The sequence below is a fragment of the Calidris pugnax genome, unplaced genomic scaffold, assembly GCF_001431845.1.
Source record: "Calidris pugnax isolate Ruff unplaced genomic scaffold, ASM143184v1 scaffold38, whole genome shotgun sequence".
Taxonomy (NCBI): Eukaryota; Metazoa; Chordata; class Aves; order Charadriiformes; family Scolopacidae; genus Calidris; species Calidris pugnax.
Window position 1 is genome coordinate 1807871 of NW_015090995.1, and position 17340 is coordinate 1825210.

At 54.3% G+C, this 17340-nt stretch overlaps 1 protein-coding gene across 7 annotated transcripts in view; it reads right to left on the minus strand.

Moving 5' to 3' along the window:
- LOC106895449 (protein Wnt-11b-like) overlaps positions 1 to 16649 on the minus strand; it is a 19633-nt gene extending 2984 nt beyond the window's left edge. Inside the window, exons 1-8 of one of the 7 annotated variants that reach the window (XR_001413424.1) lie at positions 16516 to 16649; positions 12755 to 15565; positions 9852 to 10054; positions 8427 to 9010; positions 5072 to 7675; positions 4690 to 4812; positions 2231 to 2476; positions 1746 to 1804 (exon numbers count right to left, since the gene is read on the minus strand). Coding sequence is in view for 3 of the 7 variants with exons in the window: in XM_014954881.1 (XP_014810367.1) it covers positions 184 to 461; positions 897 to 1132; positions 8427 to 8455 (543 nt within the window). In the remaining 4 variants the exon portion in view is untranslated. Of the gene's footprint in view, positions 1 to 183; positions 462 to 896; positions 1133 to 1745; positions 1805 to 2230; positions 3033 to 4689; positions 4813 to 5071; positions 7676 to 8426; positions 9011 to 9764; positions 10055 to 12050; positions 12131 to 12754; positions 15566 to 16515 lie in introns of those variants that run through there. The other 6 variants (XR_001413423.1, XR_001413425.1, XR_001413426.1 and 3 more) reach the window with 6 other exon arrangements.
- Positions 16650 to 17340: the final 691 nt, after the last annotated feature.

Genomic DNA, 17340 nt, shown 5'->3' on the forward strand with positions numbered 1-17340 from the left:
GGGGGCAGGCAAAGAGCAGTGGGGGGGGTGTCTCTGCAAACACATGTGACTCCATTTTAACCGTTTAGTGGCCTCCTGACTTTAAGAACAGGATCCCAACAAGCCTGGCCAGAGTCTAATGCCTTACAATAGGCACCTCTGTCCCCCAGGTGAGGTGACATCTGTGGTGGGCACCGTACCCACCTGCCTGCCCACCACGTTGTTATGCAGATTCATGGCTTTGAGGGCTTGTGTCCCCAGCTTGCTGGATTTTAAGGGACTGTCAGCAAAAGCGGTGCCGAGCTGGAGGCCGTAGCGCAAGTTGTCCCCGCAGCCACCCCATCTGAAGTCCGGCCCGGGGACCTCAGAGGGGACGGAGCCACAGGAGCAGAGAGGGAGCTCTCCTGAGGTGCAGGCCTGGGCGATGGAGTGCGCGACGGCGGCGGCGGCCAGGGCATAGACGAAGGCAGATTCCCGGGTTCCTGGGAAGAAGAGGGGGAGATGTCCTTCCTCCCTGCCCAGCCAAACACTCCTCTCACACCTCTCACAATGCAAATGAGGGTGGGAGAGGTTTTTTTGTCTTGCAACAGGACAAACCCAAGACCCAGCATTTTCCTTGTGCTGTATTTTTAACCTTTGCCACCCCTTACATTACGCTGTCAGTAAACATCCCGTCTCCCCACCTCTCCCCCTTTTTTTATTTTTTTGAGCCTCTAGCAGCTGGTTTTGCTTGAAATAGAAGTTGCTGCTTGTCAGCTCCTGCAGATCTGAGTTGCATAGGATTAACACCAGCGTAACGGCAGCAAGAATTGACACCCACCAACAGAACAGCAACTCTTTACATTAAAGCAGTGCCCACCTGGGAAGGTGTGTGAGGCAGAAAGAGGATGAAACGCAGTGGATGAAGCATCCTTTACCTTTCAGCAGGTCAGGGCCGAAGCTGGGGGCGCGTTGGATGGAGGAGCAGTTCCACCTCATGTCTGCAAAGGTCTTCTGGCAGACGCTCTTGGTCCGGCCAGCGGCCCGGACGATGCTGGGCATCACCTCCAGGTTCCTGCGGCACATCTGGAACTGGTCGGGTACCAGCCCGGCGAGCAGCCGGCAGTGGTGGCTTTCATTCCAGGCCACCCCCTTGCCGCTCTCCGTCAGCCCCCTGTGGGGAGAGGATGGGTGTCAGCCATATGGGGATGGGGTGGAGGCACCCACAGGTACCCCCTCCGGGCACCCAACCGGAGAGGGGGAGCCCCAAAAGGGATTGCGGGGAAGGTGGTGGTGGGGAAGAAGGGTGGGGGGGGACCACATGTCGCCCGGGATGGCTACTCACAGCCACTGGATGGCCACGGAGAGCCCCAGCTGGCAGAGCAGTGCGGCGGCGATGGGGCGGCCCATGGCCGGGGATGAGGCCGGGGCCGTTGGGCCTCACCGCCCCCTTTTATCACTGCGGGCAGCTCTGTCCTCCCCCCCCGGGGAGGGTCACAAAGGCGGTTTCGGTGGGGTTAGGGCTGGGGGATGGAGAGAGGGAGGGGGGTGGCACAGCCATAATTTGCTGTGCCCATCCCCAAAGCAGCAGCTGGGAAGCGATTTCGAGATGTCCCACCGGAGCGGGTGGGCATGATGGGGAGATGGGGGGCATGGGGTCTGGCATGTTCACCCCACCAGCTGCTCAGCTGCCACGTACCCCTTCGTGTCCCTGCAAGCATGGAGTTGCTGCAGACACCAGAGCTGAGGTGTTTTCCACCTCTGGGACCTTCTGGAGAGCCCAGATCGGGTCACAAAGTGGATGCCAGGCTCTGCTCAGCAGGGGAAACCCCATCCCTGTAACTGGCTGGGAGATGAGTAAAGGACAGAAGGGGTTGATGTTAATTCCTGAGTTTTTTCTTTGTTTTTTTTTTCACAAGAAACTTTAAAAATTACATTTTTGCATAAGTCCAGGTAAATGACATCTTTTGCTCTGCCCTTGTCCACCAAGCGTGTGGCAGTATCGTAAAAGGCCACCAAATTTGGCAGGCACGATTTGCCCTTGGTGAAGCCACGTTGGCTGTCTCCAATCACCTCCTTATCTTCCATGTGCCTTAGCAGAGGTTCCAGGAGGATCTGCTCCAGGATCTTGCCAGGCACAGAGGTGAGACTGACTGGCCTATAGTTCTCTGGGTCTTCTTTTTTTTCGTTTTTTTTTTTTTTAATATTGGGGTTATGTTCCCCTTTTTCCAGTCACCAACTCTTTTTGACCCAGAAAGAGTGAAAGTCTCACCCATCTGCCTCCTTTGTCTCCGGAGTCCCACCAGGACAGCCAGGACTCTGCAATAACCAAGGCTCCAGATGTGTATTTGTCACTCAAGGGTGTGGACACTGGTCTCACCAGCCTGGAGAAGACCCAGCCGGAGGCTGAGTGTGGGGAAATTCTGCCTCTGGACACCGACTTCACAGCCCCAGAAAAACCCCATCGCTGACCTGTCGTCTCAGTCAGGGCATTGGCAGCTGCTGGTGGGCTCCATAACTGCAGAGAAAGAGGGTGAACAGAAGAGGACATGTGGAAGGGCTCTCGGCACACAGTCCTCCAGCCCATTTCAAAGGAATGGGGTTAAAACAACCTCTCCCCACTGCAGGAAAGGGCAGGGCTGCAGCACAGGGGCTCCCTCCGCCGCGCTCCCCTCTCCAGCCCTGCCCACAGCAAACTTGAGAAACAGCCCTAAAACTGAACGCGCCCGTTAGAAAACATGTGGTCAGAGCAGGATCTAACTCAGCATGGGGCTGTCTTTAGCTTGTCAGCGCCGAAAATCCCAGTCTGTAGTTGGCATCAGGCATTCTGTTGCCTTCAGCACCCCAAAGTGCTTGGGGGCAGGAGGGACAGCCAAAGGACTTTGCCTTGACCCTGTTGCTGGGTTTTCCGGGTCAGGACTAATGAGTACAGCTAATTCCGAGCTCCTGAAAACAGCATAACCAGGTTCCACAGCAATTTGCCTCTCCAGGCTGAGAAAATGAGCTGAAAGTCCAGCCCAGAGGAGAGTTTGCCTGGTGCTGGGGGCAAACTGGTGTGTCCATGAGCCAGCACTGGGCAGGGACAGCAGCTGCAGAAATGCCAGGTTCGTTGCAGGAACCAGATTACAGCTGCTGGGAATGGTACAGCCAGGGAAACGGTGCCGGCTTGGACAGGAGCTGCTTTGGTGTGACATTTCCCTGGCTTCCACGTGCTTGTCACAAGGTGTATTTTTTTTTTTTCTGAATCTTTCCCTTCTGTAAGTAGAAAAACCAAAAGTGCAACCTTTGCTGCTGTGCGGACCTGCAGGAACCAGGTAGGCTGATATTTTCCCACAGTGGGAGGTGACATTTGAGAGACAAGTCCAGCCGACACCAGCTTCTTTTGGAAAGCAGTTGAAGACCTCTCCTTTGGGCTTTCGCTTTCTCCCTCTCTGTGCAACTTCCCTTCTCACTGGAAGGTGGTTTCCCTTTCCAGGAGATAACTGGGTGGCTGGTTAGCAGCCCCCCATGACCTCCCTTTGACTTGTTATCATGTGCACTAAAACTAGGACACGCAGCTTGAATTGTTGACCTTCCCAATCTGCTCCCTTGGGATGAAAAGGCCAAGGTACATTGTGCCGGAGCAATGGCCCATGAGGAAGGGTCCTGTTAGGAAAGCACCGAGGTCACTCCCAAATCCCAAGCAGAATTACAAGGGCCTTAATTAAAGGACAGAGAGAAAAGAGACGCTGTATTCAGTGTCCCTGGAGTCGGCTGGCTCTGATCCCATTAACCTTCCTCTCCCTCATGCCTGTGAACTGACACCAAAAGCCTCCAAAGTTACAGCAAGCTCTTGTCAGCTGAAGGATGATTTTTTTTTTTTTTTTTTTTCAGCAGGATTAGCAAAGATACAGGATAAAAGCAAATGGGCTGAGCTGCTCGTTGGGGCGCACAGCTTGGATGTCTCTGCGGAGGGCATGTGAAGGCCAGCAAGCACCATCCTTGGATTTCTGTTTCGGAGCGGTCCGAGCAGGAAGCCTGCCCTGCTTCTGGACATAGAATCATAGAATGGTCTAGGTTGGAAGACACCCTTGGGATCATCGAGTCCAACCATCTACCCTACTCTACAAAGTCCTCCCCTACACCTGTCCCTCAGCACTGCATCTAAACGGCCCTTAAACACAGCCAGGGATGGGGACTCCACCCCCTCCCTGGGCAGCCTGTTCCAATGACCTGTTGCCACCGGGTGAACATTGACACTGTCGGGCTGGGACTCCCTGGTTTAGGGCAGGAGGAACCTTTCCTCACTGCAACCAATACTTAGGACGTTGTCCCTGAGTATTTCAGGATGAGAAATCCTTTCCCGGCTGCAGGAAGCAGAATCCCTGTTGGAGAGGACAAGGGATAACCCAAGTCTATATTCCCTAAACGCTAAACCCTGTGTTTTGGTTTCTGCCTCTAAAATGAGGATTAAGCTGGTTAAAACAACAACAATCTACCTATTTTTGTGGGATAAGATTGAGACAAGAAGGTAGCAATGAGCACGCCCTCTCCTGTACCACCTTCCCAACTCCTTCAGACCAAGCATCAGGTACAACAGAGTCCTCCAGTACCTGTGGGACATCAGGGCAGGTCCCACTCCTCTGCTGCTCCCTCCAGCCCTGATTATTGCCCCACGGAGGAAGATCTAAGGGCAAGCCAGACACTAACTAGCTCAGTTTGGGATCCCCAGCAGTAGGATGGGTAACTCACAGCCTCCAGGGAGGTCAAGCAGAGGCATCTGGGCAGACTCCATCCATCCACAGGGGCAATGTGATCTCCTCAGCAATGAACCCACCTCCACGAGAAGGCTATTCTCTGGGAGCAGACTAAAACCTGCCAGATGATAAAGGACCATTGGGACACGCCGTGCTGTTTCAGCCTGGGCAGTCCCTAGCACATCTTTTACTCTCTAGGCTTCCTTATGGTCCTAGACACAATTCAGGCACCCTGATCACAATGCAGTTCACTTTTTTTTCTCAGTTTTCTCCAAGCCCTCAGATTTTCAACCCCACTCAGCTGCTCCCTCATCAGCCCAAAGTCTCCTCCAGCATCCCTGTGATTAAGGAAGCTGCTTATTTCACTCCAGCATTACCTGGGTCCTGGTGTCCCATGTAAGATCAAACTCCCTCTGGGCCATTCGTTCCAATCCCAGGTGGCATGTGGCAGGGACGAACCTGATCCCTGAACCTGGTCCACTTCTACTGAGGGCTCTGCAATGACAGCTAGTCCCTGGTGTGATGGATTTGCTTATTCACATCACAGAACCCTGAGGGCTGAGGTAGAAAAGCCCCATGAAGCAGCACCCACTGTTGGGGCCAGAGGTTGGTGCTGTGTGGGACAAGGTGACAGCACCCTGGGACTCAGCCCTATGACCAACAGCTTCATGCTGCGAAGGGGGTACCTTACCAGGCCTGGGGTAAAGCTGGAGTCCTTTGTCATGAAGTTATTTGTCATGTTTGGTGAGACTGAAGTCAGACTGGTCTCACCACAGCGTCACAGTTCAGCTTTCACCTTTCTTGACTCAGCTCAGTCCTGCTGGCGCTCGCTGCGCTCTGGAAGTCCCTGATATTTCTTTGAAGTCCCACCTTCCCAATCATGGCTTCTGCAGGTCCTGTTCTTACTTGGACCCGCAAACAGATACGGAGCTCACACTTCTCCCTTGTGCTAGCCCAAGGGCTCCTTTCACTCTAACCCTGAGGATTTTGATCTTATGAAATCATATTCTCTGTAAGTTCCCTTTTCAGCCTCGGGGAATGGGGAAATGCCTTGGGCCCTGAAGGGGGACATTGCGGAGAAATCCGAACAGCTTCTGGAGGGATTAGGAATTTTCCGACCAGGAAAAGCTACTTTTGTCAGTGTTGGGAGGTGTCTGGGTGCTTTTCTGCACATCATGTGCTCAGTGGGCAGAGGGAGGGCAGTGGTTCACCAAGCACGTGCAAGGCAGAAATTGCTGAGCAAAGGCAACCCTGTGTTGCAAGGCACATCTAACCAGACACCTCCTCCTTCAGACTCCAGCCAGAGGGACGGAGGGGTTCCCAATGGCTTCCAGTCCCTCCCAGTCACACTGTCCTGGATTCCTTGGCAGTGGGTGTCCTGCATCCAGCCTGCCTGGAAGAGCTGGGTGTCACTCCAAAGTGTCCCAGTGCCACATCTCTGCTGAGGGATGAGGAGGTTTCAGTGGGAACACAGGCTCTGCTGGAGATGCTAATCCCTCTGGCCTGATTTCTAACGTTATCTCATCAGCTGCCTAGAACAGCTCAAGAAAAAGTGAGCATCAGCACAACAAGACCCTGCAGAGGACTTTGGACGAGGGGGTCGGGAAGGTCAGCAGTCCCCTAATCTGTCCTGAGCGAGACACAAAGGTGGGCAAAGTGCATCTCTGTCTCTGCACAGGTGGAGAGGAAGGTCGGGGTTGCCATCTGGGTGAAGCTGCTTTCCAGCTGGGTGGCCTTAGCACATACTGGTGCCTGGGAACGTTCTCCCCAAAGCAGGACTTTGCCCTCCCCCCTGTCAAACCCTCTCCTCCCCACTGTCTGTAAGCGCTGGGGCATTGACACCACCAGCACCCACTTTGGTCAGTGCAGGCTTCATAGATATCAGGGACACCTCACCACCTGGGTGGGCCATGGACCATTGTCCTGCTGGGGGAAACCTTGGCTCATCCGTGGAAGCCTTAGCATCGGCCTTGTGCAGACATCTGTGTATCCTTGAAGAGGCCTGAGAGTCCGGAGAAGAAGGGAGTAAATAAGATTAAGGACCTGTCAGATTGCCACCAGAGGAAAGTTACTGAAGTTACCGCAGAGAACAAAGAAGGAGGAAGTCATCCAATCATGAACTGTTGGACTTTAAGTGAACCAATTATACATGGACACACGTTTGTAAGAAAGATATACAAGAGTTTGTTAAAACAATAACGTGGGCTTCAGCATGATCAAATTGGTCTGTGTCTGAGTCTCGCCGCATCCTGCCGCTGCCCGAGCTGTTCGATCCAAAGGTTTAGTGGGGTTAGAGTTTCCAAACCAAAATGGACCCATCCCCTGCACAAGGGGCTGACCCCTTCTGTGCTCTTCGTGGTGTCAGGCCCAGAAAGGAGAGGGGATATTGCCACCTTCTGGCCAGCGGTTTTGCTTCTAAGGGCCACCATCTCTCCTTCAGGTCCTTGGAGAACCTGCTTTGACCATGCTCCTGCTTGCTGTGTGGGTGCTGGCCACTCTCACATTGCAACAAGTCACTTTTTCCCCCCTATTAACCATATTGCTTTCAGGCAAACTCCTCAAGGCGTGGATGACATCTTAGTCTGGGAGTTGGAGGATCTCAGATGGGTTGCTGTAACCTGTACATGCTGGGCTCAGATGGCAGCTGGGAAGGTGAGAGCACCTGGGATCTCAGGGGATTTAGGAAAAGCCACGAGCAACAGTCAGGAAAAGATGCTGGAGAGCAGGAATGCAGAGAGGACACATGAGAGGATGGTCTGGCAGGTGGAGGCATCTCCTCGCTTCACAGGTGCTGAGAGCCATGACCAGTGCTGGGACAGAGGGGCTTAGTACCACCCCAGCCCCTTCTTTTGGGCTGTGAGCCAGTGTCACCACAGGAACAGTGTCCAGTGATTTCTGACGTCAATCCCCTGCTCGAGCCCGCTGTCTTCTACGGAAGGTGATTTTTACCAGTCCCTCTTCACAGAAAAGTTTTGCAATGACTGAGTAGTAGGAAAGAAGAAAAAATAAATACTTCCTTTTAAAGCAAAAGCAATCCTTTGTTTGCTGTCAATTCCTCTTCTTAGCTCAATCCTTGAAACAACCATAGGGTAAGTGCTAAAAATACCCCATCCGTGTCAGGCTCTCTTTTGGGGAAGGAGGAAGGTGGGAGGGGATTCCCAGCCCAGGAGAAAGGCTTCCCTTCCCCAGCCTGGCCGGAGAGCCACTGTGGGGAGAAAGTGCAGCCCCACTGCTGGGGATCCATCTGTGGGCACTGAACAGAGGGAAAGGCCGGAGAGGAGCAGGGAGGAACATTGGAAAAATGTCACCCCCCCAGCTGCCTGTCTGGTTTTGGCTGCCCTGGGGACACTGAGGGAGGGGAAAGCTCAAGGAAGAGCTCACAGGAGGCAAGGAGAAGACCTGCTGCTGGGTCAGGGCTTACCTGCACGCTGAGTTTGCTCCTGGGATTAAGCTACTTACTGGAGGAACATCAGATAGTTGTCCTGGGTGGCCAAGGATTTGTGTGTCCCACTACCAGGACTCGGGCAGGGCAAAAGCAAATACCCATGAATGGTTTGTGACCTGTGTAAGAACCCCTCCCCATGTTCCATCCCAGCTTGCAAGGACTTGTGGCTTCCAGGATCAGGAGAGGCCGTGTCCTACAAGGACCTTCCAGGAGTCCCCCTGCTGTCAGTGTACTCCGTGTTCCCTCAAGCCCCTGGTGACCTTGGTGCTCCCCAACCCCACACTCACCTACTGACCGACCACGTGAGGAGCCACATCCTTTTGCCTGGGAGGCTGTGACAGCGCTGGGTGGTGGTGACGCAGGAGGTGGTAGCATGCTGTCATGTGGCACCGACGTCTTGGTGAGGGGGCAGCTCGTTGTGGTCCAGCCAGCTCCCACCACATCCCAGAGGTTGTGGACAGGATCCCTGCCGCGGGCGGTCACCTAGGATCATCCTGTCACCTCTGGAGGTTGGGGATGCTGGTGATGGCCACCCTGGGTGCCAGGTGACTGTCCTGTGGTGGAGGGCTGCTTTCCTTTAGCGAAACTGTCCTCCTTCCTCTTTCTGACGTAGTGGTGGAGTCAGTGACCTCACCACAGGACGGATACTGAGAAGCAGGCTGGGGGCGATGGGGACTTGTTCCTGCCAGGACTTGTTCCTGCCAGCTGATCTCCTCCAGAGCCACTTACGCACGGTGCTGCCTTCCAGCTTCACCTGGTACCACGGCTTCTCCTCCGTCACCACGAGGTTGCTCCCATGCACCTGCCCAGAGAAGTCCCAAAGCTGGGACCAGGGATGGTAGGTCTCCATGTGCATCTTTGTGGGTTCAAGCTGTAAGGAGACAGAACAACTGGTGACACTCCATGAGCTGCTGTGACCAGGGCTGCCTGCAGCAGTGGCAGTGTCCCAGGCTCTGCAGCACGCCCTGTCCCCAGGGCCCTGTGACATCTGGGCTGGGGGATCCAGCTGCAGAACATGTGTCAGCATCCCCAATCCTTCCACAACAGCCCAGGCAAGTGATGCTGCATAAAGCGGTACAGGAGAGGTGCTGGGATTGCCACGTTCCTCTGGCTGAAGGTCTACATGCTGGAGGGCCAGTGGCAGGTCCCAGCCTGGCCGGAGCCCCCAAGAGAGGAAGAAAATGCCATGAATAACACACCCGACCTCATTAACTTGGCTAGAAATAGCTGCAGGGGGGGAGTTTTGTTGAGTCACGCAGAAGAGGTTGTGGCAGTGAGTGATAATGGAAAGCAGTGGTGGCCCAGCTCTGCCAATGGGAGGGACAGGCAGGCTGATGTCCGGAGGTGACACATGGGGAGATGAGCCACTGCCACAGCCTCCTGCCCCATCCCAAAGCCATGGAGCAAATGCCACATGAGCCTGGAGAACTTAAAAGCCACCCGGCCCCGGGGAGCCAAGCAATGGTCAGAGGACGGTGGTTTATGAAATCAAGCTCATTTTGCATACATATTGCAGCAATATCATATAAATATGCAAATCTGCATATTTATCAGCATAAATTAGCAAAAAAATAAATGAAATTATATCCTCAGCAGCTGTTTCTGAAGCACTGAAGTGGGCTCACCTGAGCTCTTCTGGCAGGTGAAACCCAGGGCAGGAGGTGCTTGGCAGGGGCAGGAAAACAGTGTTCTCTGCAACGATGGTTTCTCACCTTGTGACAGCCTGGAACATGTTGTCCTGCATTGTCTTGTAATGGAATTGGGGAGATTTAGGATCATCTACGCTCTGTCTAAACATGGGATGAGGAGAGCTCTCCCCACTCTGCCAGGCAGGGGTGGCTCAAGGAGCAGTATCTGCCAGCCAGCCACCAGGAAACTCTTCAGCTCTTGAAGCAGATGAAGTTCTGGCTCTCATCTCCATGGAGAGAAAGGGAAAAAGGAAAGAAGAAAAAAAAATAATTCCTCTAAATTCAAGTTAGTTGCAGACAAGGTAATTTCCACATGAGTTAGCAGAACAGCTAGTTGGAAATTTTTGATAAAAATCTTTTTTTTTTTTCCTGTGAAAAATGCAGATCCAGTGAAATGTGAAGGCTTTCCGCTGGAAAGAATGAGTTTTCCTGGATTTCTCAACTAGTTCTCTAGAAAATTTGCAAACGGTCACAATATTTCAACCACCACTGCTCTTTTTCAGACCAAAATTTATACTCCTGGTGTCTTACAGCTTGACATGAAAATGCAACATTTTTGGCACCCTCCCTTTATTTGTTTTGACTTCAGTATTCTACAGATCTTCCACGCTCCTTTTGGATCAAGAAAAAGCTTGAGAGGCCAAGAAATCCCTGGGATAAGGAAAGCATTTCCCCATAAACTGGGGGAAGCTCAGGGGCAGCGTCTGGCCAGCTCGGTGTCACCTCGTTGTCCCCTGGGCCAGGACGAGCCCCGTGCTCCTCTCCTGGCCAAGCTCAACGCACGTTGCTTCTCTTGTCGCCAGGAGAAGGGGGCATTGCCCTCGGCGCTGACGTGGGTTTAGTTCTTCTTGTAGAACCTGTGAGAACACAACCTGGAATCCTGTTTTGCTTTGAATCAGGAAAGCACGCACACAGAATAGAAATATTACGTTGATAATGTAATGACCCGATAATAAAATAAAACTAATATCGATAAAATAATAACCTGACGTGCCATTTCCCAGTTTTCCCAGCTCAGTTTCTCTGCCTTCCCAACACTTCTTCGGCCTCGGGTGTTCTCCAGCCTTTCTTGTCTTTATCATCACCACCTCCCCTGCGCTCTGGTGGCCTCCTCGTCCCTTGGCAAGGCCAGCATCTCCCTTCCACCCCTCTTCCCACAAACTTTAGTTGCTTTTGGGACCCTTCCCTGCCAGGTGAAACCAGCACCGGGGGTCCCTTCTCCTATTTTCATGCTTTAGAAGATGCTCCAACCCCAGGAGAAAACTTGGGCCATCAGCAGCCTGCTGTCCCCAGCCACCACCGTCCCCGCATGGGTCAGCCACCAGCTGCTGGTGACAGGAACATGACAGCCTGCGTCAACAACGCTGGATAAACATGGCTTGGGAGGACTTGGGAAGCCCAGGGCAGCGCCTGGCACTGACCGAGCACCCGGTGGTACGTCATGTCCCCACCGGTCACCCAGCTCTGCCTGGCTCCAGCCCTCCACAATGCCTCAGAGGGAGGAGGAGGACGCTGGTGGGAGGTGGTGAAGAAGCAGCACAAAGGGCAAGAGATCTTCTGGCGACCCGCATGGAAAGTACAGCCTGGGAGGGGGTTTAAATGAGGAAGAGAGGCCACACAAAATGTACCAGAAACACCCACCGAAGGCAACAGCAGCATTTTGGGTGCTGGCCAAGCAGCCCCGAAGAGTGTCCCTGTAATGTCACCAAGTGCCCAGGATGGGGAAGGAGGCTAGGATGGATTTAGGGATGGGCCAAAGCCAGGCTGAGCTCACCCACCTGCCATCACAGCGCTTCGGGGACATGCAGGAAAGAACGTTCCTGCCCCAGGGAGCTCGGGTGCCACCAAGGACAGGGGACCCTGCTGAGAACTGACCAAGAGGGACACTGTGCCTCATGCCCAGAGACCAGCTGGCTGTGTCTCCCTGGTGACATTAGCTGTCACGGATGGAGCTGGAGAGCGCTGGGCTGGGAGAGGATGAGGGCTTGTGGTGGCAGTGGGAGGGTGGTGGCACCTACTGGGTCTTGGACAAAGGAGAGAGACATGGGAACAGGAGTGAAAAGAGGAAGGGCACAGGAGATCCAGCAAAGAGCTGCTCTCGAGTGGGAGGTTGGGCTTCCACCAGTGGCATGGGCTGCCTGCCTGTCCCAAAGGTCCCTGCAGGGTGGTGACATGCAGCACTAGGCTCCCCTGTGGTGTCCTGGGCACTGCACCATCACTCACCATGAGGAGGTGCGGAGTGCCAGATCAAAGGGAAACTGAGGCAAGGATGGAAACACGGGGCCATCAAAGATGCTGGAGGTCCCTCAGGAGCTGGATACCCATCAAAGGCCAGGAAGCTGCAGCCCCAGTGGGGAAGGCGTACATTTTACAAAAAGGCCCTTTGCTTCACAATAAAACCACGATAAGCTTGAAAGGAAAAAAAAAAAAAAAAAAGCAAAAAGCCAAAGTTAAGTAATTGGGATTTTAAGTGACTTCCAAGCCCTTCTGCTCTCACAGCCTCTGACCCAACAGGTGTGTGGACAAGTAGATGGCCCAGGCCAGCTGGGGACTTTCAAGGTGGAACCAAAGAGATGTGAAATGTTAAAAAGTTCCTTTACAGCCTTATTTTTATCCTTCCCCAGAGCTGGCTCCAGCCTTTCAGGTGCTTGCCGGGCTGCTGTCCCAGGGGGTGCAGCACCACTCTGCCCTGGGAAGCTGGACATGTCCCACCCAGTACAGCTGGCCAGCTGTTGTGTGCAGACCAGGAGCATCACACCACGACAAAAGCCATCCCACACTGCTGATGCAGCCCACCACCTCACTTAGCACCTTCTCCTCCTGCCCTCCCTAGCTGGAGGTCCGGCCCCCCCATATTAAACTGCACATGGACTAGGTGCTCCAACAGTGCCAAGCGTACCAAGGACCACATCTCTGCCAGCACTTACCCCCTGTGATGGAGACAGAGCTGCTGCCACCAACTCAGGAGTCCAGGCGTTGAGGGTGAGAACATCCAGCACCCACCTCAAAGAGCCCGTGACCCAGCGTCAGCCAGGGACAGCACAAGACTGGTTTTCTCTCATTCTTGCTGTCTCAGTGGGTGAGGAGAAGGCAGATTTCCTTCCTGCACCCACGAAGGTCATTTTTCAGCTCTATCAACTTCACAGCATCGTTTGAGGTGACAGATTGGCAGGAAAAGGCAGAAGAGAGGTGCGTAGGATCCTGCAGAAACCTCCACTGCCCAAGCCACCAACAGGCACCATTCCCTGCCACTGCCCGCTCCTCGCTGGGCTGGGGAATGCCTTTAGGAGCAGGAGCAGGTATTTAACTGAGCTATTAAACCCACTTAAAAGGCAAAGAGTGACTGCTGGGAAAGCTGTGAAAACACTCAGGTGGCACCAATGGAGACAACTCCCTTTCCCCAAGTAGAGTGTGATGGGTTCAGGGGGAGCAGATTAATCCAGCTCAGCCCAGGCCTTGGTTTCTTGGCCTGGGTGATGGGAATGTTTGATGTCAGGGCAGAAAAACTCACCCCTAACTGCTTATAGAGCATTTAATTTCTTCCAGGGAACGAAGCAGATGGGGCCACCTTCCTTCTCGAGAAGGAGAGGTGGCCCAGAGACCCCCAGCCCAGAGCTCAGCACCAACCACACTCCCTTTATTGGGTTTGCAAAACACACAGGATCCTGGTGAGGGGAAGGGGTTTAAAATACAATAAAATTATTAATATTAATAATAATAATTAGAGTTCTGACTGATTGCTACAGTTTCTGCTCCCCATGGCTAGACTACACTTTGGTGACATTATCTGCTGGCTTTGCCTCAGCTGGTTGCTCTCTTTTGGGGTGGTGGGGGAAGACCCTGTTGCTGTGGAGACCCACATGCTCCGGTGACTTCTGCCCTTTCTTCAGAAGGCAGCAAGCCACGGAGCTGAGAAAGAAAAGGCTCAGCATGACCACGAGCAGAGCCAGAGAGCTGGTGCCTTTGGGACGTGGACAAAGCCACCGAGGACTGTTGGTTATCTTGGCTGAGAAGTTCCTGCTGTTGTCCTGGTAGGAGCAGAAGGCTTCATCCAGGTCCTGCACACCCACGCTGGTCGCCTGCAGCAGGTCCAGCCAGGCCAGTGAGCAACAGCTGAAGGGGTTTCCAGCGATGGACACAGCCTTAAGGCTATGGGACCAGCTGGCCACCGCTGGCATTTCCAACGTTGGCAGGTTGTTATTGCGAACGTCCAAGCTTTCCAGCGGGGAGCAGAAAAGACCTGTGGGCAAAAGGCTCAAATTATTGCCTGAGATGTCCAAGACTTTGAGCGTGTCCAGGCAGGGGAGCTGTGCCTGGCTGTTGTCCATTTGGTTGCCCCTCAGAGAGAGTTTCTGCAGGGAGAACTCCAACCCCCTCAGGGCTTCCTTAGGCATGAACAAGTCCTTGTTCCCCGACAGGTCTAGGGAGAGCAGCAAGGTCTGGTTGAAGGTGTCGGGGTGCAGCCTGGTGATGTTGTTCCTGCAAAGGCTCAGATGCTTCAAGTGAGGCACGTTGTAGAAGGGGGTGCAGGTGCCTCCTGGGGCTGGCACACGAGATCCACCTCCCTGCTTGCTCCCTTGGTTCTCACAAGGCTGGAGGCTGTTGGAGCACAGATCGACTGTTTCCAGCTGAGGCAGAGAATGGAAAAACCAGGGTGGTAGCACATGGATGGCATTGCTGTGGAGGTCCAGATAACGCACAGAGAGGGCGACCTGCTCTGGCGGTGGGGATGAGTGGTTGCTGGACTCCGTGCCGCCGGCGAGCAACTCTCCAACTACATCCTGGAGACAGTTCCTAGCCAAGCTGAGGTTCTGCAGAGAGCCCAGACTGTGGAAGAAGGGAAATGGGAACAGCTGGAGCCGGTTATTGCTGAGATCCAAGTCAGTTACATGTGTCAGCCCGGCTACGGGATGTAAAGTCCTATTAAACTTCGCCATCTCCTCATAGCGCAGCATAAACTCCCCCGAATGGTGTGAGCCTGGGAGCAGGGAAGCAATAAGGTTGTTGGAGAGGTTTAAGTGTGTGAGATAATGGGCTTTGGGGAGCTCTGGAAAAGAGAGGAGTCTGTTATGGCTCAAGTCGAGCACTTGAAGCAGGTAGGGCTCTGCTCCCTCCTCCGAGACGAAGAGCTCCAGGCCGTTGTGGCTGAGATTTAAAACTCGCAGCTGCGTGAGGCTGAAGCCAGAGATACAGTGGAGGGAATTCAAAGCCAAGTTCACCACCTCCAGCTCTTCCAGAGCCTCAAAAGCTCCCTCCTCGATTTCCATGATGTAGTTGTTGCTGAGGTCGAGCTCGCGCAGCTGTGGCGTGCTCCAGAAGATCCCTGCCGGCAGCCTGGTCAGCTTATTGCTGGAGAGATCGAGCATCCTCAGCTTGGTGAGGTTGCTGACGTACCAGCCTGCCATGTGGCTCTCCAGGTTATTTGCCGACAGGTCCAGGACCTCTATATTCCTGAGCAGATGAAAGGCTTGTCCATTAGTGAGGTAATTGAGGTCCAGGTGGTTTGATCCAAGGAGGAGAGAGCGCAGCTGGGGCAGCTGAGCCAGGGTTGTGGCTGAAACAGTTTCCAGCTGGTTGAAGCACATGTCCAGGTACTCAAGCTGCCCAAACCCTGGCATGAGACTGCCTGACAGGTTTTGGATGAAGTTGTTGGAAAGATCAAGGTACTTAACTCCTTGGCCAAGCTCCTTTGGAAACTTGCGCAGACCAACTCCTTTGCAAGACACCTTTGTGGGGCTCTACAGAGAGAGAGGAGAAGCCAACAACATGAGAGGAGCTACAAACCACAGCTCCAGCCAAGCTCCAAGCCATCTGCTGTCCAAGATGGGCATGAGCAACATGGAAATGACCACTGCTCCCCCTTCCCAAGCCTGGGATGGGAAGGGGCCAGACCACCTAAACCCACTGCTCAGAGACAAGAAGCTTGTCCCCAGGGTTAAGGTGGCTTTTCCGAGACCTTGCTGAGTTGTTTCTGATGGTACAAGGAGAAGGCTCAAGCTCTGGCTCCACAGGCTGTCTTCCCATGCTTCCCACCAAGCAAGATGGGCAAAAAAGTAGCATAAGTACTGAAGATGCAGGACGGTGGTGGGGCAAACCCTCTGGAGGGCACTGGGACAGCCCAGGGACTGGTCCAGAGCATCCCTGTCTTGTTTGGGTAGAGGAAGGGCACTGTCTTGGTGGGCTCCACCTTTTGTCTCCCTCCAAACTGGTTTCCTCTGCCAGTTTGGAGTCAGGAGCCTAGATGTGGAGCAGCTGGTTTCTGTCCCCCCACCCCGTGAATGTGGGGGGAGAGAAACCAGATGCTCCATGTCCAGGTTCCCGACTGCCTTGCTAAGATCCGTGGCAGCTGCCTGAATCCCCATGGGACCCTGTGCTCCATCCTGCCTCTGTGGGAGCATCTTGAGTTGACACTCCCGTGGCAGGGATGAATGGAAGGTGCCACCAGCACAACAGGGACATGGGAGAAGAAAGGTGCCACCAGCACAGCAGGGACATGGGAGAAGCTGGGTGCCAGGGACCAGCTAGTGGGACACAGAAGGCAGAGAGAAGATTGAGGCTGGAAAGGTTGAAGAGATTGAGGCTGGAGGGAGGTGAGAGCCATGGGCAGGAGATGCACAGAGGGATGCTGGGACCCAGCGACGCTGCTGGGACCATCCCAGCCCAGGTGCTCCTTGGAAAGTCACCTTACCTGCTGGCACAGCGTGGACCTGGGCTTCACCTCCCCGTTAGACTGGGCTCTGAGCACAGATGGGAGCAGCCAGAGCAACAAGCATCCTCTTTCAGCCAGTCGGTGTTCAAACAAGAGCATGTTGGGCTGTGGGTGCTGCCGGCCCCGTCCCGCTCCTCCTGTGCTCTCGAGCAAGCTGGGCAGGGGCCGGGCTCTGTATAAATAGGCTTCAGGATGGGATGGGGGAAGGAGATAATTCATGTGGGTGTTTGTAGCTACGGAAGTGGGAAAAGAAAGGCATAAAGATTGCAGAGGGGGAAAAACAGTGTAGAAAGCCACAAGGAAGGGAAAGAGAAACGGCGGGACGGGGAGGAGGCAGAGTCGCTCAGGTGATGGGCTGGTCCCACCGCCCGCATCGAATGCCAGGAGGCAGAGGTCGAGGAAGCCAAGAGGTTTTTTTAGGGGGAGTTCCCCTGCTTGGACCTGCTCTTCCTCCAGCTTCCTCTGCCCTGTGTGCCAGGGCCGGGCTGTGAGCTCCCACTGGGCTGTTGGTGCCCCAGGACACCAGGGCTCCCCAGCCATCCCGAGCAGGGGACCCAGCTCCACCGGGGATCACCGTGGGACTCCCAGGGCTGTAGGTGAGCTCGCCGCAGGAAGGCAGAGCAAATTCCCCTCCCTGTGCTGCCGCAGCCCAGCCAAGGGGACTCTCCCATCACCTGCCCTTCCTCGGGGAAACAACAGCCCCCCCCGGGTCTGCCGCCCATTCCCAGTGGGATGTGAAAAGCTGGCATCCTCCTCCTCCTCTTCCTCCCCAGGAATCTGCTGTGTTGCAAGTGCTGGGCTCCT